Here is a 24143-nt window from a genome sequence, read left to right as displayed (position 1 = left end):
ACAGTAACTGAGCTGGAAGCTTGAAACTAGGATGAGGTGGGGGAAGGGGAAATGAGGAAGCTGTTTAAGACCACATTGATGCCCTGGGGTTGAAGTGTTCCGAGGCGGAAGATGAGGCGTTCTTCCTCCAGGCGTCTGGTGGTGAGGGAGCGGTGTTGAAGGAGGCCCAGGACCTCCATGTCCTCGGCAGAGTGGGAGGGGGAGTTGAAATGTTGGACCACGGGGCGGTTTGGTTGATTGGTGCGGGTGTCTCGGAGATGTTCCCTAAAGCGCTCTGCTAGGAGGCGCCCAGTCTCCCCAATGTAGAGGAGACCACATCGGGAGCAACGGATACAATAAATGATATTGGTGGATGTGCAGGTGAAACTTTGATGGATGTGGAACGCTCCTTTAGGGCCTTGGATAGAGGTGAGGGAGGAGGTGTGGGCACAGGTTTTACAGTTCCTGCGGTGGCAGGGGAAAGTGCCAGAATGGGAGGGTGGGTCGTAGGGGGGTGTGGACCTGACCAGGTAGTCACAGAGGAAACGGTCTTTGCGGAAGGCGGAAAGGGGTGGGGAGGGAAATATATCCCTGGTGGTGGGGTCTTTTTGGAGGTGGCGGAAATGTCGGTGGATGATTTGGTTGATGCGAAGGTTTGTAGGGTGGAAGGTGAGCACCAGGAGCGTTCTGTCCTTGTTACGGTTGGAGGGGTGGGGTCTGAGGGCGGAGGTGCGGGATGTGGACGAGATGCATTGGAGGGCATCTTTAACCACGTGGGAACATCTCCGAGACACCCGCACCAATCAACCAAACCGCCCCGTGGCCCAACATTTCAACTCCCCCTCTCAGTCTGCCGAGGACATGGAGGTCCTGGGCCTCCTTCACCGCCGCTCCCTCACCACCGGACGCCTGGAGGAAGAACGGCTCATCTTCCGCTTCGGAACACTTCAACCCCAGGGCATCAATGTGGACTTCAACAGCTTCCTCATTTCCCCTTCCCCCACCTCATCCTAGTTTCAAACTTCCAGCTCAGTTACTGTCTCCTTGACTTGTCCGACCTGCCTATCTTCTTTTCCACCTATCCACTCCACCCTCTCCTCCTTGACCTATCACCTTCATCTCCTCCCCCACTCACCCATTGTACTCTATGCTACTCTTTCCCCACCCCCACCCTCCTCTAGCTTATCTCTCCATGCTTCAGGCTCACTGCCTTTATTCCTGATGAAGGGCTTTTGCCCGAAACGTCGATTTCGCTGCTCGTTGGATGCTGCCTGAACTGCTGTGCTCTTCCAGCACCACTAATCCAGTATTTGGTTTTCAGCATCTGCAGTCATTGTTTTTACCCAGGCTTCTATCTATGCCAGCACCTTCCCTCTGACACCATGGGCCTTTATCTTACTCAGTAGCCTCCTGTGCAATATCTTGTCAAAGGCCTTATTGAAGGTCAGGTAGATAAATCCATTGTGTCCAGCAGGCTAAGATAAAAGATAGGGAGGAGGGACTTGGAGGGCGTTGGAAATGTGATAGGTGGAAGGAGGTCAAGGTGAGGGTGATAGGCCGGAGTGTGGGTGGGGCGGAGGGGTCAGGAAGAAGATTGCAGGTTAGGAAGGCGGTACTGAGTTCGAGGGTTGGGACTGAGACAAGGTGGGGGGAGGGGAAATGAGGAAATTTCTCCAGTTTCCTCATTTTCCCTCCCTTCACCTTGTCTCAGTCCCAACCCTCAAACTCAGTACTGCCTTGCTAACCTGCAATCTTCTTCCTGACCTCTCCGCCCCCACCCCGGCCTATCACCCTCACCTTGACCTCCTTCCACCTATCACATTCCGAACGCCCGTCCCCCAAGTCCCTCCTCCCTACCTTTTATCTTAGCCTGCTGGACACACAGGGGTGCCATGGTGGCGATTTTCCAGTAGTCTGGGACCCTCCCTGACACTAGCGATTTCTGAAAAATCACCACTAATGCCTCCACTATCTCTTTAGCTATCCCCCTTAGAACTCTGGAGTGTAGTCCATCTGATCCAGGTTATTTATCCACCTTCAGGCCATTCAGTTTTTCTAGCACCTTCACCTTGGTGGTGGCCACCATACTCAGTTCTGTCCCCTCATTCACTTGAATAGTTAAATCTAAGTCTGCATCAATGAAGATATATGGAGGCCAGCTGCAGTTCACTATATGCACCAGACACAGCAGCCAGGTGTCATTCTCAGTGCTATCAAACAGCCCTTGCTGAGCAATAACCTTCTCACTGATTGTCCGTTTGGGTTCTGCCAGGACCGCTCAGAACCTGACCTCACTGCAGGCTTTTTTCAAACATGGACAAAATAGATGCATGCCAAGGGTAAAGTCAAAATTGACATTAAGGCAGCAGTTAACCAGGAATGGCAATAAGGAGCACTAACAAAACTACAGTAATGAGAATTAGGAGAAAACTCTCCATTGTTTGGAGTCATATGTGGCACAAAGGAGGTTGGTTGCAGCTGTTGATGAGCAACTATCTCCAATCCAGCTTGTATGCCACCTACAAAGAACAAACCAGAAACACAATGGAAAACTCTCTACTTAGTTAGATAGGTACAGATCCACTATAATTCAAGCACCTCAATATCATCCAGGACAAAGCTACCTGCTTGAGTTGCACCCCATCACCACCTTCAACGTTCCTTCCCTGTACCGCGAACAGTGGCAGCAGTGCGTACCATTTCCAGGATGCACTACAGCAACTGATCAGGCTCAGTTAACTGGAACTTCCAAACCTTGTTGGACAAGGGAAGCAAATGCACAGGAACCCCAAGCCACGCATTCTGATTTGGAAGTTGCATCGTCATCCCTTCACTGTCACAGAGGCAAAATTCCTGGAATCCCCTTCCTAACAGATTAGATTAGATTAGATTACTTACAGTGTAGAAACAGGCCCTTCGGCCCAACAAGTCCACACCGACCTGCCGAAGCGCACCCAGCCATACCCATTCCCCTACATTTACCCCTGCATCTAACACTACGGGCAATTCAGCACGGCCAATTCAACTAACCAGCACATGTTTGGACTGTGGGAGGAAACCCCAGCAGACACTGGGAGAATGTGCAAACTCCACACAGTCAGTCGCCTGAGGCGGGAATTGAACCCGGGTCTCTGGCGCTGTGAGGCAGCAGTGCTAACCACTGTGCCACCCACAGAATGTGTGTGTTCTTACATCCCATTGATTATCATAGTCTGACAGCAGCTCACTTTCATTTTCTCTGGAGCAATGAGGAATGAGCAATAACTGGAGGCTAAGCCAGCAATGCCTACAACACACGACTGAATAAAACATCCCCTAGCTAGCAGGCCAGGTAAGTTCAACAAGCTATCAAAACTTTAATATCAAGTCAATTCCCAACAGGTTGCCACCAGATCATGATTGAGGAGATGCCTTAGCTCCCTTCCATCCCCCACTTTTTGATCAAGACACATGTAGCTACTTATTATTCTACATCAACAATTCACCCACATTCATGATATCTGTTCCCACAAATACTGATGTTTCCTACCAATTTTCCATATTCTTCCACTCTTTTCTCCCCACCTCCATGCTAAAACTAGTTCATCTATAACAAATATTAATTATAGTCTCATTAAACTGCACTGTCATTTAAAAAGAAGTCTGCAGTGTGGTATATAATTTTATATGCAGAGCTCTGCCTTATTTCCATTACAGCAGTAACAACAGATTCCATCACTAACTTAGCTTCTGTTTGAATGATTATTACATTTCCGCTAAGGCACCATCCGACAACTTCTCTTTCTGCTCCTCCCCCTCCACAGACGTTGTCATGTCAAATCGGGCTAATGAGAGCAGAGAGAGACAGGTCTGTCACCTTCAAACTCTAATCTGTGAATCACTGCAACACAAATACATCCTACTCCTTGTAACCCTAACATTAAGCGTTAACCACACCATTTTAAAAAGGATTAACAGCAAACAGCATAATTAGAGTCTGAATAACATTTTGTTTTAAACCAAAGGATTTTATTTCCTTTCGCATTATAGCAAGGGTTGAAGCATATCCACTGGCAACAAAGCAGATCTCTCAGCAAATTTCAGCCTCCATTGTCTTTGTTCTCTCAGCTCTAGTTTATGGTGTCTATCAGATAAAGAATGAATGTATCCATGCTAGCTTCACAATCGCAGGCATGCATGCACTCTACTCACTGTCATTGCTTACTTTGCTTCATGCAACTGTTGGCTCATGCAGTACTATAAGGTTTACAAATGAACAGGTGGTGAGGGAAACGTACTGTACTTTCAGACTAGAGGTAGAGATTTGGGCAAAGGAAGGAATTATAGAACTGCTGGCCATCATCAGCTCTTTCTTTATTTAAGGTTGACATCTTCCCAGAGTTCTTAGGGTTGGCGGTTTCTATTACGGGTTTTCGTGGGACTGAACAGGCCACTTCTCTCAGATCACTGGGCAGGGCAAGGACATCAAATCTGCTCTTGTTCTTTCAAAACAACAACTCAGCGAGCCCACCTCTTTGCCCATTTTCCTCCACAGCATTTTATTGTTCCAAGTATTTATTCAATTCTCCTTTGAACGCTATTACTGAATCGATGTCCACCATCCTATCTGGATATACATTTCAAATCCTAACCACTCACTGCACAAAAATGTTTTTCCACATATCAACTTAAAATGTGCCCTTTGGCTACGGAAACAGTTTATGTACTATACCTAAACAACCCCACCAAATAGTCTCTTACCCTCCTCTCCTCTCTGAAGCAGAACTCCAGCTTTTCTTGTATTTCCTGGATAACTGTAATTCTCATACTTGGAAACATATCAGTATATCCTCTTCTATACCCTCTCTAATTCCTTTGTGTTTTTCCAAAATATGATGCTCAGAATTAGACATACGTTGGTTATCTAATTGAGGCTGATTTAGTACTTCTATATAAATTTATCACAACTTTCCTGCTTTTGAACACAACACCTCTGTTTACAAGTCCAAGATCTCAGACATTTTTAAACTGTTTAGTTAACCTTCAATGAATTGTGTACAAATACTCCAAGAATCCACTTTGAAATTGTACCACTCAGCTTGTACAGTTGATTTTTTTAATACCAAAATACATTATATGTTTCGGCCTGAAACTTTAACTGCCAAATAAGCAATCACACCACCAATCCTGTCGTTTTGAAATCTATTATTTGCATCATTTTACCACAATTTCAAGCTTCACAGCATTTACATATGTTGAAACAGTGTCCTATGCCAAGACAAATCGTTAATGCATTGTTAATAAAAAAAATCTTATCTTTTTAAGGGTGAAGACCTATAAAGACTACTTTTAAAAATATTTTTGTATTTTTGCTTGTGAACGGAAATGGGAAAAGAATGGTTTTAAAAACACAAGAATTGTTCAGGGGTTGGTGCACTTTTGGAAAGTAAGTAAGTGGACTCTTCGCACAACTACTGGCTCATGCAGTACTAGAAGGTTTACAAATGGAGGGAAATGTACAAATGGAGATTCAGCCGGTAACAAGCAGCTGATTGATAACTGGTCAGTAGTTCACAGCCCAATGATAAAGACTTTCTGTCTACCAACTATGTGATTAGCTTCCAGGTGGCTGAACAACTCTGGGCTGTGAACAAGATAGGGATAAGCTATCAGATCTCCGTAAACTCAGGTGCTATCTCTATTCCCTGCAGAGAGAAAAAAACACTAACATGAAGAAAACCAGTACATTTTTCTTCAGCATTGCTGAGAGGTTGTGACTTTTAACTAAAAAGTCAAACCTTAATATGTGCAAGCCAGTCACCCTGTGCCTCTGTAAACAAATGCAAGCATCGAGTCATAGAGATGTACAGCACAGAAACAGACCCTTCAGACCAGTTCGTCCATGTTGACCAGATGTCCTAACCTAATCTAGTCCCATTTGCCAGCACTTGGCCCATATTCCTCTAAATCCTTCCTATTCATATACACATCCAGATGCCTTTTAAATGCTGTAATTGTACTAGCCTCTACCACTTCCTCTGGCAGCTCATTCCATACACGTACCACCATCAGCTTGGAAAAGTTGCCCCTTCGGTCCCTTTTATATCTTTCCTCTCTCACCCTGAACCGATGCCCTCTAGTTCTAGACTCCCCCCATCCCAGGGAAAAGACTTTGTCTATTCACCCTAACCAAGTCCCTCATGATTTTATAAAAGCTTTTATAAGATCACCCCTCAGCTCGGACACTCCAGGGAAAACAGCCTCTCCCTATAGCTCTCTAATCCTCCTGCCCTGGCAACATCCTTGTAAATCTTTTCTGAACCCTTTCAAGTTTCACAACATCCTTCTGATAGGAAGGAAACCAGAATTGCACGCAATATTCCAAAAGTGGCCTAACCAATGTCCTGTACAGTTGCAACATGACCTCCATATACTCAATGCTAAGAACAATAAACGAAAGCATACCAAATGCCTTCCTCACTATCCCATCTATCTATGACTCTACTTTCAAGGAACTAATCTTTTTGTTCAGCAACACTCCCTAGTACCTTACTAGCATCTGGAGAAGGAAAATCAAGCATTATCCTGAGCAGTACACAACATACTCTATGAACAGGGATCACTGAATTATGGAGAGAAAGAGGGAGACAGGGTTAAGAAAATTCACAGAATTGTTACATCGCAGATGGATGCTATTCTGAACATGCCTGCACTGAAGACAAGAGGAGACAGAGAACATGGAGGTGGAAAGGGGAGGAAAGGAGTAGAAGGGGAAATGGGGGGAGAGAATAATAACTGAAACTGTATGGTTGAAATGAGAAGAAGAATGGAGTGGAATGATGGGGGTGATGAGGGGAGAAGAAGAGGGGAACATGAGAAGGGAATAGACGAGAAATGAAGGATGAACTTGGCAGAATGAGAAAACATGAAAGAGACAGGAAAGGGAAAGGAGTGAGGTGGAAAGATGGATTGAAAATGTGCAATGGAAATGAGAAAGATGACTGGAAGGAGTGAGAAGAAAGGCACAGCCAGAATTCTCTGTCTGAACAGTGCTGTATAAATAAAAATTGTCATTGTTCAGATTATTACAGCAGTGTTCACTTTATTTGACTCAGTTTCCAACAGGCAAGTATTCCACTGAACCTTTCATGTTATGAACAATCTTCATTTATGTAGACAGGGATCATGATGGAAAAATCATTGAAATGCAGAAACACATATTCAACTTAGAAATGAATGCAAAATCAAAACTGATGTTTTCATTCACTCACTTTGCCATTGCTTTGTTTTTGGCTATCTTTCATGGTTGTGGTTTTAGTAACTCGAGTCACAGTGCTGGATTCAGCTTTTCGGCTCAATCTTACTGGTTCAGGTCTTTTCTCTACTGGTTTAGCCTAAATGCACGATAAAAGGGATGGAGAAAAAAAAACAAGCACACAGACAGATGTAATGAAGAAAAATATCCTGGAATGAAATGGAATTGAATAATTATCCCAGAGAACACAATTAACATTAAAGAGAAATCACACAGTGTAACAGGACAAAGTTTTACAGAACGTCGTACAACATTTCATTTTCTTATGGCTTAACTGGATTTCAAAAGTTGTTTATCCACTGATGTTCCAAAACATATTTTCTCTATTAGAAGTTTAACAGAACCAAGATTATAAATAAAGAAACAACCCAAAATGGTAAATCTCAATTTAAGGCAGAGATAATTTTCCTTTTGCTTGAACTTAATGGAAGTACTCTAAATTAATGTATACCACACCCTTATTCCACTGCTCAACTTCCTCAACAATTTCCACAGATGTCAAACAATTTGAGTTAGAAGAAAACATTTTCTTAAGCCATCCTAAAATCCTATATACTTTTTGCACTGACTAAATAACAGAATTCAGGAAGCACATGCATTAAAGCAAACCAGACCTTAATATTGGGCAGAGCTGGCAACTAGCAGGCAACAAATCACACAAATATAGCATGTAATTTTACTTATCCATCACTTAGAAGATAAAAGTGCTGTTTAGCTTTGCAGTAACCAAATATACACAGAAAACAAGCAAGCAAGCTAATATTAGTCATAAAAACAAAAAGTTAATGTCATCGGCTTCAGGGGTCAAGGGAAATTCCCAATCCCGATTTATAATCATTACATCGATATCAGATAAAAAGTGGATTGAGCTCATCTACAATATCTTCTAAAATCAAATATCGTGCTGAGATGCTCACATATGAAAACTACTTCTTAGGCAACATACGTAGAGCACTTAATACCAAAAGTCCTATATATCAGAATATATTATTTTCTCAAGAAGGGGAAGAATTAGCACAAAAAGCAACTGGATGGTCAGCTATAAAGTTTCTTTTCCTTTAAATTCATTCAGATGATGTGGGTGTTATTGACTGGACCAATATTTATTGCCCATTCCTAAATAGTTAAAAGGGACTGGAGTATAAAAGAAAGGAGGATTTGCTAAAACTATACAAGACACTAATTAGACCATGGGAGGAAAACTGAGCAATTTTGTTCCTCTTACGATTGGACGATTACAAAATGGACAGTCTACATCTGAACCAGAGCGGAACCAATGTCCTTGGGGGAATTTTTGCTCCTGCTGTTGGGGAGGTTTTAAACTAATGTGGCGGGGGACTGGGAACCAGAAGTGAAAACAAGTAGGCAGTGAGGTGGAGACTGGAGACTGTCAGAATCATGAAGATAGCATTAATAAAGGGAAGGGTAGGCAGAGGACAGATGAACGTAAAAGAACTGGTGGCCTGAAAGGCATCTATTTTAATGCAAGGAGTACAGTGTGTAAGGCAGATGAACTTAAGGTTTGGATTTGTGCCTGGGAGTATGACGTTATTGCAATCACAGAGACTTAGTTGAAGGAAGGGCATGATGATTGGCAACTAAATGTTCCAGGATATAGACACTTCAGACAGGACAGGGAGGGAAGTAAAAGGGGAGGGCGGGGGGTGGAGTTGCATTGCTAGTCAGGGATGATATCACGGCTGTGCTAAAGGAGGACACTATGGAGGTCTTGGGTGGTGAAGCATGATGGGTGGAACTGAGAAATAAGAAGGGTGCAGTTATATTGTTGGGGCTGTATTACAGGCCTCCCAACAGCGAACGTGAAGATCAACAACAAATAGGTAAACAGATTATAGAAAGATGTAGAGGCAGTAGGGCTGTGGTGATAGGAGATTTTAATTTTCCCAACATTGACTGGGATACACTTAGCGTCAGAGGTCTGGATGGGGTAGAATTTGTAAGAAGCATCCAGGAAAGTTTTCTAGAGCAGTATGTCAATAGTCCGATGAGGGAAGGGGCCATATTAGACCTGGTACTGGGGAACGAGTCAGGACAGGTGGTAGAAGTAGCGGTGGGGGATTTCTTTGGGAACAGTGACTACAATTCTGTAAGTTTTAGAATACTCGTAAATAAAAAATGAGAGTGGTCCTAAGGGAAGAGTACTAAACTGAGCCAAGGCCAATTATATCAAGTTTAGGCAGGAGCTTGGAAATGTGGCTTAGACACAGCTATTTGAAGGGAAGTCCATATTTGATATGTGGGAGGCTTTCTATGGTTGGTTAACGGTAGAGTCATAGAGCTGTATAGCATGGAAACGGACCCTTCGGTCCATCCTGTCCATGCCGACCAGATATCCCAACCCAATCTAGTCGCATCTGCCAGCACCTGGCCCATATCCCTCCAAACTCTTCCTATTCATATACCCATCCAAATGCCTCTTAAATGTTGCAATTGTACCAGCCTCCACCACATACTCTGGCAGCTCATTCCATACACAAACCACCCTCTGCGTGAAAAAGATGCTCTAAGGTCTCTTTTATATCTTTCCCCTCTCATCCTAAACCTATGCCCTCTAGTTCTGGACTCCCCGACCCCAGGGAAAAGACTGTCTTTTTATCCTATCCATGCCTCTCATAATTTTGTAAACCTCCAGAAGGTCACCCCTCAAGCCTCTGACGCTCCAGGGAAAACAGCTCAAGGCTGTTCAGCCTCTCCCTAAAGCTCAAATCCTCCAACCCTGGCAACATCCTTGTAAGTCTTTTCTGAACCCTTTCAAATTTCACAACATCTTTCTGATAGGAAGGAGACCAGAACTGCACGCAATATTCCAACAGTGGCCTAACCAATGTCCTGTACAGCAACAACATGACCTCCCAACTCCTGTACTCAATACTCTGACCAATAAAGGAAAGCATACCAAACGCCTTCTTCACTATCCTGTCTACCTGCGACTCCACTTTCAAGGAGCTATGAACCTGCACTCCAAGGTCTCTTTGTTCAGCAACACTCCCTAGGACCTTACCATTAAGTGTATAAGTCCTGCTAAGATTTGCTTTCCCAAAATGCAGCACCTCTCATTTATCTGAATTAAACTCCATCGGCCACTTCTCAGGCCATTGGTCCATCTGGTCCAGATCCTGTTGTAATCTGACATAATTCTCTTCACTGTCCACTACACCTCCAATTTTGGTGTCATCTGCAAACTTACTAACTGTACCTCTTATGCTCGCATCCAAATCATTTATGTAAATGACAAAAAGGAGAAGACCCGCACCGATCCTTGTGGCACTCCACTGGTCACAAGCCTCCAGTCTGAAAAACAATCCTTCACCACCGCCCTCTGTCTTTTACCTTTGAGCCAGTTCTGTATCCAAATGGCCAGTTCTCCCTTTGTTCCCTGAGATCTAACCTTGCTAATCAGTTTCCCATGGGGAACCTTGTCGAACACCTTACTGAAGTCCATATAGACCACATCTACTGCTCTACCCTCATCAATCTTCTTTGTTGCTTCTTCAAAAAAACTCAATCATGATTTCCCATGCACAAAGCCATGTTGACAATCCCTAATTAGTCCTTGCCTTTCCAAATACATGTACATCCTGTCCCTCAGGGTTCCCTCCAACAACTTGCCCACCACCGATGTCAGGCTCACCGGACTATAGTTCCTTGGTTTGTCTTTACCACCCTTCTTAAACAGTGGCACCACATTTGCTAACCTCCAGTCTTCCAGCACCTCACCTGTGACTATCAATGATACAAATATCTCAGCAAGAGGCCCAGCAATCACTTCTCTAGCTTCCCACAGAGTTCTCGGGTACACCTGATCAGGTCCTGGGGATTTATCCACCTTTAACTGTTTCAAGACATCCAGCACTTCCTCCTCTGTAATCTGGACATTTTGCAAGATGCACCATCTATTTCCCTATAGTCTATATCTTCCATATCCTTTTCCACAGTAAATACTGATGCAAAATATTCATTCAGTATCTCCCCCATTTTCTGTGGCTCCACACAAAGGCTGCCTTGCTGATCTTTGAGGGGAAAGTGAGGACTGCAGATGCTGGAGATCAGAAGAAGAAGGGCTGATGCCCGAAACGTCGATTCTCCTGCTCCTTGGATGCTGCCTGACCTGCTGCGCTTTTCCAGCAACACATTTTCAGCTCTGATCTTTGAGGGGCCCTATTCTCTCCTTAATTACCCTTTTGTCCTTAATATATTTGTAAAAACCCTTTGGATTCTGCTTAATTCTATTTGCCAAAGCTATCTCAGGTCCCCTTTTTACCCTCCTGATTTCCCTACTGTCTTTACACTCTTGTACGGATTCACTCGATCTATCCTGTCTATACCTGACATACGCTTCCTTCTTTTTCTTAACCAAACCCTCAATTTCTTTAGTCATCCAGAATTCCCTATACCTACCAGCTTTCCCTTTCAACCTAACATGAATATACTTTCTCTGGATTCTTGTTACTTCATTTCTGAAGGCTTCCCATTTTCCAGCCGTCCCTTTACCTGCGAACATCTGCCTCCAATCAGCTTTCAAAAGTTCTTGCCTAATACCGTCAAAATTGGCCTTTCTCCAATTTAGAACTTCAACTTTTAGATCCGGTCTATCCTTTTCCATCACTATTTTAAAGCGGATAGAATTATGGTCGCTGGCCCCAAAGTGCTCCCCCACTGACACCTCAGTCACCTGCCCTGCCTTATTTTCTAAGAGTAGGTCAAGTTTTGCACCTTCTCTAATAGGTACATCCACATACTGAATCAGGAAATTGTCTTGTACACACTTAACAAATTCCTCTCCATCTAAACCCTTAACACTATGGCAGTCCCAGTTGATGTTTGGAATTTTAAAAGCCCCTACCATAACTACTACCCTGTTATTCTTACAGATAGCGCATGTCCCGTTGAAGGTAAAGGATAGGAAGGGCACGATTCGTGAACTGTGGATGGCAGGAGAAATTGTATGACTAGACAAGAGGAAAAGGGAAGCATACATAAGGTCTATGCAGCTAAGAACAGAACGGGCCCTGGAGGAATATCGGAAGAGTAGGACAAGAGTTAAACGAGGAATCAAGTGGGCTAAAAGTGGTCATGAAATAGCTTTAGCAAGCAGAATTAAGTAGAATCCAAATGCATTTTAGACTCAGATGTACAGCATGGAAACAGATCCTTCGGTCCAACCCGTCCATGCCGACCAGATATCCCAACCCAATCTAGTCCCGCCCATATCCGGCCCATATCCCTCCAAACCCTTCCCATGCATCCAAATTACTCTTAAATATTGCAATTGTACTCGCCTCCACCACTTCCTCTGGCAGCTCATTCCATACCCGTACCACCCTCTGCGTGAAAAGGTTGCCCCTTAGGTCTCTTTCACATCTTTACCCTCTCCCCCTAAACCTCATTTAGTATCTCCCCCATTTTGTGTGGCTCCACACAAAGGCTGCCTTGCTGATCTTTCAGGGGCCCTATTCTTTCCCTAGGTACCCTTTTGCCCTTCATGTATTTGTAAAAACCCTTTGGATTCTCCTTAATTCTATTTGCCAAAGCTATCTCATGTCCCCATTTTTTCCTCCTGATTTCCCTCTTAAGTATACTCCTACTTCCTTTATACTCTTCTAAGGATTCACTTGATCTATCCTGTCTATACCTTACATATGCTTCCTTATTATTATATAATTATTCTTATATAAGAAGCAAGCGGGTAACTAGAGAAAGGATTAGTCCACTAAAGGATAATGAAGGAAGGCTGTGCGTCAAACCTGAGAGAATGGGTGAGATTCTGAATGATTACTTTGCATCAGTGTTCACTGAGGAGAGGAACATGATGAATCTTGAGATTAGAGAGAGAGAAATTTGATTAGTCTGGATCACGCTGACATAAGTAGGGAAGATGTGTTGAGTAGGGTAGAGGTTATTAAGGTGGACAAATCCCCAGGACTGGTCGATCCCAGGTTGCAGAGAAAGACGAGAGAAGAAATAGCTGGGGCCCTGGCAGATATCTTTGTGGCATTCTTAAATGCAGATGAGGTGCCGGAGGATTGGAAGGTTGCTCACGTTGGCACCCTGTACAAGAAGGGCAGTAGGGATATTCTGGGTAACTACAGACCAGTGAGCCTGACGTCGATGGTGGGAAAGTTGCTGGAGAAAGTACTAAGGGATAGGATCTATTTATATTTAGAAAAGAATGGGTTTATCACGAATAGGCAACATGGTTTTGTGCAGGGGAGATTGTGCCTTACCAACTTAATAGAGTTCTTTGAGGAAGTGACCATGTCGATAGATGAAGGAAAGGCTGTTGATGTCATATACATGGACTTTAGTAAGATGCTTGATAAAGTTCCCCATGGTAGACTAATGGAGAAGGTGAAGTCACATGGTGTGCAGGGTGTTCTAGCTAGGTGGATTAAGAACTGGTTGAGCAAAGGGAGACAGAGTAGTAGTTGAAGGGAGTTTCTCGAAATGGAGAAAGGTGACCAGTGGTGTTCCACAGGGGTCAGTGTTGGGGCCCACTGTTGTTTGTAATATACATAAATGATATGGAAGAGGGCACTGTTGGTATGATTAGCAGGTTTGCAGATGACACGAAGATTGGTGGAGTAGCAGAAAGCATAACGGACTGTCAAAGAATACAGGAGGATATAGATAGACTGGAGAGTTGGGTGAAAAAGTGGCAGATGGATTTCAATCCAGACAAATGTGAGGTAATGCATTTAGGCAAGACTAAGTCGAGAGTGAATTATACAATGAACGGAAGAGCCTTGGGAAAAGTTGATGGGCAGAGAGATCTGGGAGTGCAGGTCCATTGTACCCTGAAGGTTGCTGCACAGGTGGATAGAGTGGTCAAGAAGGTATATAGTATGCTTGCCTTGAATGGACGGGGTATTGAGTACAACAGCTGACAAGTCATGTTAAAATTGTACAAGACATTGGTTCAGCTGCATTTAGAATACAATGTACAGTCCTAGTCGCTGCATTACCAAAAGGATTTGGACGTTTTGGAGAGGATGCAGAGAAGGTTTACGAGGATGTTGCCTGGTATGGAAGGTGCTAGCTATGAAGAGAGGTTGAATAGGTTAGGTTTATTTTCATTAGAAAAAAGGAGATTGAGGGGTGACCTGATTGAGGTTTACAAAATCATGAAGGGTATAGACAGGGTGGATAGAGACAAGCTTTTTGCCCAGGGTGAAGGATTCAATAACAAGAGGTCACGCTTTCAAGGTGAGAGGTGGAAAGTTTAAGGGGGATACACGCGGCAAGTACTTCACACAGAGGGTGGTGGGCGTTGGAACATGTTGCCAGCAGAGGTGGTAGAGGCAGGCACGGTAGATTAATTTAAGATGTGACAGGACAGATGCAGGAGTAGGTGGGGAGCAGAGGGTTACAGATGCTTAGGAACTGGGTGGCAGGTTTAGACAGTAGATTTGGATTGGCTTAGGCTTGGAGGGCTGAAGGGCCTGTTCCTGGGCTGTAAACTTTCTTTGTTCTATATCAGTTCTATGTATTTTGAAATATCCCTTTTTAACCTTTGCTGCTACATTTCTCTTGATGTCTCTCTTTAGCTAATTTTCAGTTCATTTTAGCAATCTCACATTTGCCCTCATAATCCCCCTGTTTCAGTTTACAATACTAGTCCTGGACCTACTCTTCTCTCATGTATACAGCCTAGGAGGAATCTGTTTGGCCTATTGTTTCATTAAAGATATGACTACATAAATCCCAAATTATAGTTGTTGGCCTAGAGCAAGTGAACATCTAAAATACTAAAATATATATTATGAGTTTTTGACTCAATCACTCATTCAGACAGTGAATTTTCCAGATTCCTCCCACCCTCTGAGTTTTAAAAAAGAGAATTCAGCATTCCTCCTGGTCTTCTATCTCTTACCATAAATTTAGTCTCTCCTATTATTGACCTCTTTAACAGTGGAAATAGTGCCTTCCTAAGACACACTTTAAGCTTCTTAATAATCCTATTCCCCTCTATCCCCTTTCCATCTTCACTGCTCCAAAGAAAACAATCTCAGCTTACCTGGTCTTTTCTCAGAGGTCAGATCCTCTACCTTGTGCAACATCCTGGTAAATCTCCTCTGTATCCTGTCCAGCAGTCACATTACAGGAAAAATGTGGTGACCAGAGCTGCATACGCTACTCTAGTTGTAGCATCACCAATGTTTAATGCAGTTCCAGCATAACCTTTTTATTGTATACCTTGATTAATAAAGGTAAGACTCCAATATTTCTTCTTAACCATCTTGTCTAGTTATGCTGCTAACTTCAGGGATCTGTAAATGTGCACATTGAGGTTCCACTGATTTTAGTACTTTCAAGATTTCAACCATTTGTAGTGTAATCCCTTACCTTGTTAGCCATCCACCAAGTGCATTACCTCACACTTTAAGAGTTGGATTCCATTTGTCACTAAAGTGTCCATGTGAGCAATCCATTGATACCCTCAATTTATGGTGATCTTCCTCAGTATTTACCACCCTACAGATTTTCTTACTCTCCATGAGCTTCTTGATCACACTCCTACATTCAACACCAAATCATTCATAGACGTGACAAACACCAAGCCCTGCAGATTCCTACTGGAAACTGCCTCACAGTGACAAAAATAGCCCGCTATACAATCGCCCTCTGCTTTGTGCCTCAGATAATTTTGAATTCAATATGCCACTATGCCTTGGATCCCAAGGTCACTATCTTGAGTAGTATGCCGTGAGGGACCTTATTTAGATCTGTTAATGCGTTCACAATCTCCTCAGCTATTTCCTTTGGAACCGTGGTTATAATCCATCCAGTCTGACGTCCAGACATTTTAGTTTCCCAAGGAACTTCTCCTTAGCAAATGCTACTGCCCTCATCTTTGCCCTGACTCTCACAAGTTCTGGGATGCAACTGGTGTTTTCCACCATGAATGAAGACTGATGCAAAGTATTTATTCAGTTCCTGCATCTCCTGATTCATTTTCTAGCAGTCCGACTCTTGCCTCTCTCTCACCTTTTATATTTCTTTAAAAAAATCTTACGACCTAGTTTTATATTACTAGCTAAAGTTTACTGCTATATTTCATCTTTTCCCTCTGACTCGTTGCTTTTTTAATTGTCCTCTGCTGGTTTTCAAGGCTTCCCGATCCTCTGGCTCCCCACTAATCTTCAACACATTGTATGCTTTTTCTTTTGCTTTTGGGCTGTCCCTGACTTCCCTGGTCAGCCATGGCTGCCTTATCCTCCCCTTACTATGTTTTTTTTTCTTTCTTTGGATGAATTTCTGCTGTTTCTCCTGAATTACCCTCAAAAGCATCTGCTATCGCTGTTGTCTTCCCTGCTAGTCTTCCCTTCCAATCAACTGTAGACAGCACCTCTTCCAAGTATTTGTAGTTACTTAATTACTATAGCTTTTACATCTGATTTGAGCTTCTCCCTTTCAACCTATCTTTCTAATCAACCTGTTCAGAGGTGTCATTACACATCTCTGAGAGCAGGTGGGAGTTGAACTAGGGCCTCCCATTGAAAGGGTTGGGACTACTAAAGTGTCACAAGACCTGCAGGATGAATTCTGTCATATTGTGGTCACTGTCCCTCAGGGATTCCTTCACCTTAAGCTCCATAATCAAGGCTGCCTCACTGTGTATCACCAAATCCAGAATTGCCTGCTCCCTAGTGGTTTCCACCATAATCTGCTCTTAAAAAAACCCATTGTACAGACATCTCAAATTCCTTTTAAGATTTGCTATCAACCTAATTTTTCAAGCCCACTTGAATATTAAAGTCCATCATAATTACTGTAATTGTGCCTTTCTGAAATATCTTTGCTATCTCCCAATTTATTTTCTGCCCACATGTTGACTACTGATGAGAGGGCCTTGAAAAAACTCCCAGCATGGTCTTTTTTCCTTTATGGTTCCTCAACTCTGCCCGAAAGATTCTATGCCTTCTGACCCTATGCAGCTTCTTGCTATCAATTTCATTTCATTTCTTACTAATAAGACAACCCCCATCCTTCTGCCCTTCCTTTCAATAGGATGCATACCCTTGGCTATTTAATTCCCAGTTCTGATCCCCCTTGCAGCACATTTCTATGACACCCACAACATTGTATCCACCAATTTCAATTCTACATTACAAACTTATTTAACATATTTCATGCACTGCACACATTTAAGTACAACATCCTCAATCCTGCAGCGACTGCCCCTTTCTCACAGTTGTCCCCTTATCTGCTGTGCCTGAAGTTAGATCCCTGACTATTTCCATGCTCTCTGTCCTATTACTTGTTCTGCAAACTTTAAAAGGCCCTCCTGAGGCCTAAGGCAAATGGAGTTGAAGATTAGCAGAACAGTCATGATTTCATTGAACAGCAATGCAGACTCAACAGGCTGAATGACCTACTTCTGGACCTATGTCTATAGACCTTCAAAAAAAAAATGGGGTGAGCTTTTTCTTGAACACTGCAATATATCTTGCATACTTATATTGCTGTTAGTTATAGGGTTCCAGCACTTTGATCCACCTCCACTGAACACTGGGATGAATGTCAATGGTTTTAAGGGGGATCTTTCTTCTCCTTCTGGATGGTTGTGGGCTTGAAAACAATTTTCCAAGGAGCCTTGATGAATTTCTGCAGTGCACGTTTTTAGACAATACACACTGTTGTTATCATATGTTGGTGTGAAAGGAGGGAATGTTTGTGAATGCATTGTCAATTAAGTGGACTACTTTGTCTTGGACAGTGTCAAGATTCTTCAGCATTGTTATAGCTGTACCAATCAGACAAGTGGAGAGTATTCCATCACATTCCTGACTTGTGTCTTGAAGATGGCGTCAGGAGGGGAGTTACAGGACAACATGGTGGCTCAGTGGTTAGTACTGCTGCCTCACAGCACCAAGGTCCCAGGTACGATTCCAGCCTCGGGCGACTGTGTGAAGTTTGCACATTCTCTCTGTGTCTGCGTGGGTTTCCTCCGGGTACTCTCGTTTCCTCCCACAGTCCAAAGATGTGCAGGTCAGGTGAATTGGCCATGCTAAATTGCCCATGCTAAATTGCCCATAGTGTTAGGTGCATTAGTCAGAGGGAAATGGGTCTGGGTGGGTTACTCTTTGGAGGGTTGGTGTGGACTGGTTGGGCCGAAGGGAATCTAATCTAATCTATTCTTTAGAGACATCTGCAAATTTGGCTACAGTACATTCTATTCCTGCATCCAAGTCATTAATACAGATTGCAATTGGTTGAGGCCTGAGGACCGAATCCTGTGATATTCCACTAGTTATACCTTGCCAACCATAGGAATACCCATTTAGCCTTACTCTCTGTTTTCTGTTGGTTAGCTATTCCTTATCCAATAAATTATCCCTCACCTCCTGTGATCTTATCTTGGATAAAATCACCTTTTGTGCGGCTCCTTATCAAATGCTTTCAGGAAGTCCAGATCTACTACATCGACAGGATCTCAATTTATTCACTTTGCTGGTTACATCTCTGAGGAACTCTGAAGCAAATTAGTCAAACACAATTTACTCTTCATAAAACCACACTGACTCCAATGGACTGTGTTTTGACTTTCCAAATGTTCTAGTATTTCCTTCTTAATGTTTGGATAAGTGGATTGGACAGACTGGGGTTGTTTTCTGTGGAGCAGAGGAAACTGAAGGCAGACATGATTGAGATATGAGAGATTATGAGGGGCACAGACAGCATAGATGGGAAGAAGAGTTTTCCCCTTAATAAAGGAATCGCTGACCAAGGAGCACAGATTAAAAGTAAGAGGCAGGAGTTTTAGAACCGATTAGAGGAAAAATGTTTTTCACCCAGAAGATGGTGTGAATCTGGAACTTACAGCCTGTAAGGCTGGTAGATGTAGGGGAATCTTCATAAAATCTAAGAAGAATTTAGATATACACTTGTGATGTGAAGACATACAAAGCTATGGACCAAGTGCTGGAAAGTGGGATTAAAACAGCAGGTAGTTATTTTTGACTAGTGTAGACTGAATGAGCTGAAGGGCCTCTTAGAATGCTGTAGACTTCTAAGACTATGACTCAAGAATAGATTCTAACAATTTTTCAATGATAGACATTAAACTAACTGGTCTGCAGTTATGTTTTTTATGCCTCCTTCCCTTTTTGAAAAAATGGTGGTACATAGCATTTTTTCAATCCACTGGAACCTTTCCTATATCCAGGAAATTTTGGAATACTATAACCACTGCCTCTACTGCCACCTCCTTCAAGACCCAAGGATTCAGGCCATCAGGGCCTAGAGACCCATTTTCCCCTAATCCCATTAATTTGCTTGGTACGTTTTCCCTACATCATGATGATTGTTCCAAGTTCCTCCTTTTCTATAATCTCTGCATTACCATGACATGATACTTATATCCTCCGCTGTGAAGAGATAAAACACCGATTTAGTGTCTTTGCCATTACGGTCTTCTACATTCCCCAGTCTCATCCTCAAATGGATCAATATTCATTTTAGCATGTGCTTATCACGTGCAAGCTTTGAAAAGATGCCCTGAAGACGCATGATATATCAAAAAGAGAAACAGTCCTCTTAACTAATCCTGGGAACACCAAATGTAACAGCCCTTTGGTCGGAATAACAACTATTAAATATTACTCTATCTTTTCTGTTCTTTGTATCCATGCTACCATTGTTCTTTATACTGCTTGTAATCTTTAATTTTGTTAACCTTTTATCTGTATTTAAGTTTGGGAACCTCAAAGAAATTAAAACTCTAATAATAGTGAATATTCCTCAACCTTTGCCAAAGCTTTTCTGTGTCAGGATAATGCCATGACAAGTTGCATCACTCTGCTCAGTCCAGTTAAATTATAATTAGATACAGAACGTGCCAAAAAAGGCTGCAGATTAAATCAGTGTCTGGATGGAAAGAGACAACATCTTAAGTAATAACCTTCACCAGTCTTCAGTCTAAGGCAATCACAACAGGGTTGTGCCTTCATGTCAGACCAATGCTGGTTTTCTACTCTTTCAGATGTTGACAAAGATCATTTTCTTCCTTTTTCCATAAGTATAATTGAATTAAATTAAATATCTACAGGTTACTCGCCAGGCATATTTTAAGAATACCTACACTGTGCACCATTCTTGTCACCACGTCAAAACAAGAACGAAAAGGTAGAGGAAGAGGACAAGAAATTCACGCTATGGAAATTATGAACAGTTAAATATTTAGAATAATGTGAAAATATACACAATTTACAAATTTCAGCAGACATCAAAATTTCCTACAACAATGATTGCACTTAATTATTTGTGACATCCTGAGGTAACAAAAGGCATTATTTAAAAGCAACGTTTTATTTTCATGCGTGGGAAATTAGTGAGTTATAGGAAAGAATATTTGTTCTGCCAGGTGGCTCAAATTTACCAGACAAGTTATCTCATTTCAAGTTTGTACTATTTGTGTTTTCTTATAACCATAATTAGACTGGGTTAACAAGCAGGGCAATCAAAATCTTACTTTTTTTTTAACCTCCAAATAAAACAGACAAACTCTTACCTTCCCTCCTCCAGGTTGGTGTTTGATATTATCTGTGGATCCAATTTTCGACTTGACATTTTTTAGGTCTGGTGCTGGAGCACTAGTTGGTCGTAGCTGCTTTGGAGCTGCTGCTACGGTGGGTTTTGAAGGAGCACGGGGAATGGGTGCAACTCTCTTTGCCTCTGAAGCAGCTGTTGTCTTCAATGCCAATGTTCTAGGTGGCCGAGAGGTGTTGGATGATGGTGTTGCAGGGGTACTGGCACCCATTGGGGTGCTTGGTGTACTTGGAGTAGTACCAGTGCTCTTAATAGAGGTTGAAGAAGCAGTCTTTGGACGACCTGTCTCACCTAAGGCAAAACAAAAAAAAAAATCAGGGTATTTTCTTAACAAATGTCACTAGTTCCTTTGCCAAGCTGATCTAAAATTTTAAATGTCTCTGACAGATGAAGAAACTTATAAAAGTAAAAAATTAATCCACAAGTTAACAGTATTACAAAGACAGCAGAATACTTTGACTGATCCCAAAATTTAAACAAAATATATTATTTCACATCCCTTCATCAGTTCTGCACCAAAGATAAAATCACCAGCTCTCTCTTGAATTATGTGAACTGTTTTTATAGGCATAAGGTCTCTACTTTGTGACATCACTCAGCCTATTTGAGGATTAAATATGGCTTTGCTTTGGCACTGGAAGACATTTAAATAAGAGTGAATGCATCAAATAACCAAGTATTGTTCCAAGGAAAGAATCAAGTCTAAGTTCATTCCCCACATCTACCTCCTAATAAGTCACTGATTGCCACTGACATATATCTATGTGTTGAGCAGATTTAGACTATTCTAATAACTCATCTAATTTTATGGTTGAGCAACCCAATGGATAGGATTAGAATTCAGGTTTTATCTCATCTTTGCTATTAGTTGGCCCTGTGTTGGATAGAAATGTAGTCAATAATTGATCATAGCACATCTGAGTTAAGGAAGCACAACTTAGCACTGTTGGGTGGTGGGAAAAGCAAGACAAGATTGACTTTTGATCACTGACGAGCAACAATGGTGGAATACATACATGTATTGACATTGGATTCAGTTGTAAATAGCAACTATGACTTGGAGAGTGTTCCAAAACACTGTTCAGGCTCACTTAGATAAGACACTGTTGGGCAATTAGTACACGTGGGACAACATTCAAAGCAAAGATTTCATTGCTTCAGTGGAGGGGTAAAAGGAGGAGATTTGTGAGAAAATGCAAAACTTGGATTTAGTTGGGTCAAAAAGCAATAACAAAACTAATAGCAGTGAAAATTCACATTACCCAAGGGTGATTTTGCAGACAGAGACTTCTTCATCTCTGCAGACTTGGGTTCAGTCTTGATAGCTGAAAAAAAAATGTAAAGAGTTACAATAATTTAAATACTACTGGCTTGACACATGCTCTTTAACAGCTACTGGCTACTTTGATACCCCATCTCCTTTTTGGCATTTAAAGTTTCTTTCATTACCAGGGAAAGTGGTTCTTCCACTACATTTAGGACTCTCTTACATGATCAAATGGTGTGAAATGAGGTCAAGGAGGTTGATCTTGAGCTCCGGGGGTATAATGGTAATGCCCCTATCGCTGGGACAGGAGGGACGGGTTCAAGCCCCACTTACTCCAGAACTGTGTTAAAACACTGAACAGATTGTTTAAAAATACCTAATTCACCTACAACTTTCAGCTTCATTACCAAAACATGAACCTGCTTAATGCATTATTACATCTACATTATGACATATAAGTAGATTAACACAGAAGGTTATGATTCCACTGTTTGATTGGGAGATGAATAATAAAATTTGGATAAAGCATATCAGACTAATACAACTAATCACATATTTCTGAAGGAAAGGTCCCCTTTTGCATTTAAAATGAAGGATGTTAGGTTTGAATTTTTTTCTCATTGAGGCACATGGTACTCTCAAGTCAGTGTGGCATAATCAAAGTTCCCTCATCTCGGCCCCTCAAAAGGTTATTTCTACTATACGAACATTTTTGCATTTCCCATGCTAGAGATATTAAAACATGCAATTAACAATTAGTATAAAATTACGAACATGTGCCCACCAAAACATTCAAACAGAAAATTAGGAATTAAAAAGAAAATGCAAGAAACACTTATCTAGTCAGGCAGAGAAAGGAACAGTGTTAATGCTTCAGGCTGATAGCCTGAAATCAAATGGCCATTGCCTGAAATGTTAACTCCGATGTTCTTTCCAAAGATATATTGCCAGACTGGCTGAGTATTTCTAGCATTTTCTGTCATGATTCCTAAAACTTATATCACATGAAACTATTTTTGCTCATAAATATTCCATGCAGGACATATTGGAACTCATGTCATAAAAGATTGTACAGTGCCAAGTTAACTCACTACATTGTCCTTTCACATTGCAGTGACTTCAAGATATCAATACGTACATGTTGGTCTTTTAGGGGTGGACAGCATGTTGTTTCTTTGAGTGGACCCAGGAGCAGTTGGCATCTTTTGCAATGATGTTGTACTGCTCTTAACAGTAGTGTTGCTCGCTGTTTTTGTCACACTTGCAGACGATGGTCTGGTTGAGGGGAGCTTCACTGGGCTCTTAGCCTCAGTTGCCTGAAACAAAATAAGCTTTCCACATCAATGCTCGTTTTGTGGTATTAATTTACAGGAAAACTGGGGCTCTCTCAGATACTCCAGTGGGTAAAACAGCATATTTGGATTTATAGAACATCTCAATGCATCTCCCAATCATTAATTACTTTAAAGTACAAAGTTGTGATAAATAAGGTACCATTACAAAAAGTCCACAAACATCAATGAGATGAATAACAAGTTAAAGGACTTTGGGCATAGCTTAATGGGAAGTTCACTGATATCTACAAATAATGCAATAGGATCATTAGTATGTATATGAAACCCAGTATCATTTAAGGTTACTTGTCGGATATTGATATGCTTTTACATTGCTTTCATTTTTAACAAGCAACATGGAAAGGACTGATTAAATTGTGCCCTTTAAAAATATCCTGCCTTCTCTTGTCATGTTCTCCAAAACCCTTCTCCACACTGATGATAAAAGGTTCTGAAACACACCCTTTTATCACAACAGGAGTTCTCTGAATGCATGCATCACAGAATTGTTTCCAACAGGGCCACAATTTAAGCAGCACAAATAGGAAGTAGCTGTCTTGTACGAAAATGTACAAAGTCTCTCATTTCTGGCAAACTATTTGAAATAAATTGTCGACTGTAAAATAAGAGATAGGGTTGTACTTGGCAGGAAAACAACCATAAACACAAATGATACAAGACAGATGCCATGTTTTTACTG

At 42.0% G+C, this 24143-nt stretch overlaps 1 protein-coding gene across 16 annotated transcripts in view; it reads right to left on the bottom strand.

Moving 5' to 3' along the window:
* Nucleotides 1–24143, bottom strand: part of LOC140477012 (uncharacterized) — a 426283-nt gene that overhangs the window by 31796 nt on the left and 370344 nt on the right. For 15 of the 16 annotated variants that reach the window (XM_072570100.1, XM_072570102.1, XM_072570101.1 and 12 more), the window contains 4 exons: nt 23248–23425; nt 22105–22167; nt 20805–21133; nt 7230–7352 (listed from right to left, as the gene is read on the bottom strand). In XM_072570100.1, the coding sequence (XP_072426201.1) occupies nt 7230–7352; nt 20805–21133; nt 22105–22167; nt 23248–23425 (693 nt within the window). The remainder of the gene's footprint in view (nt 1–7229; nt 7353–20804; nt 21134–22104; nt 22168–23247; nt 23426–24143) is intronic. The other variant, XM_072570110.1, reaches the window with a different exon arrangement.

Source organism: Chiloscyllium punctatum, chromosome 5, assembly GCF_047496795.1.
Source record: "Chiloscyllium punctatum isolate Juve2018m chromosome 5, sChiPun1.3, whole genome shotgun sequence".
Lineage (NCBI taxonomy): Eukaryota > Metazoa > Chordata > Chondrichthyes > Orectolobiformes > Hemiscylliidae > Chiloscyllium > Chiloscyllium punctatum.
Note: the sequence above shows the minus strand (reverse complement) of the source record. Positions and strands in the feature narration are given on the sequence as shown.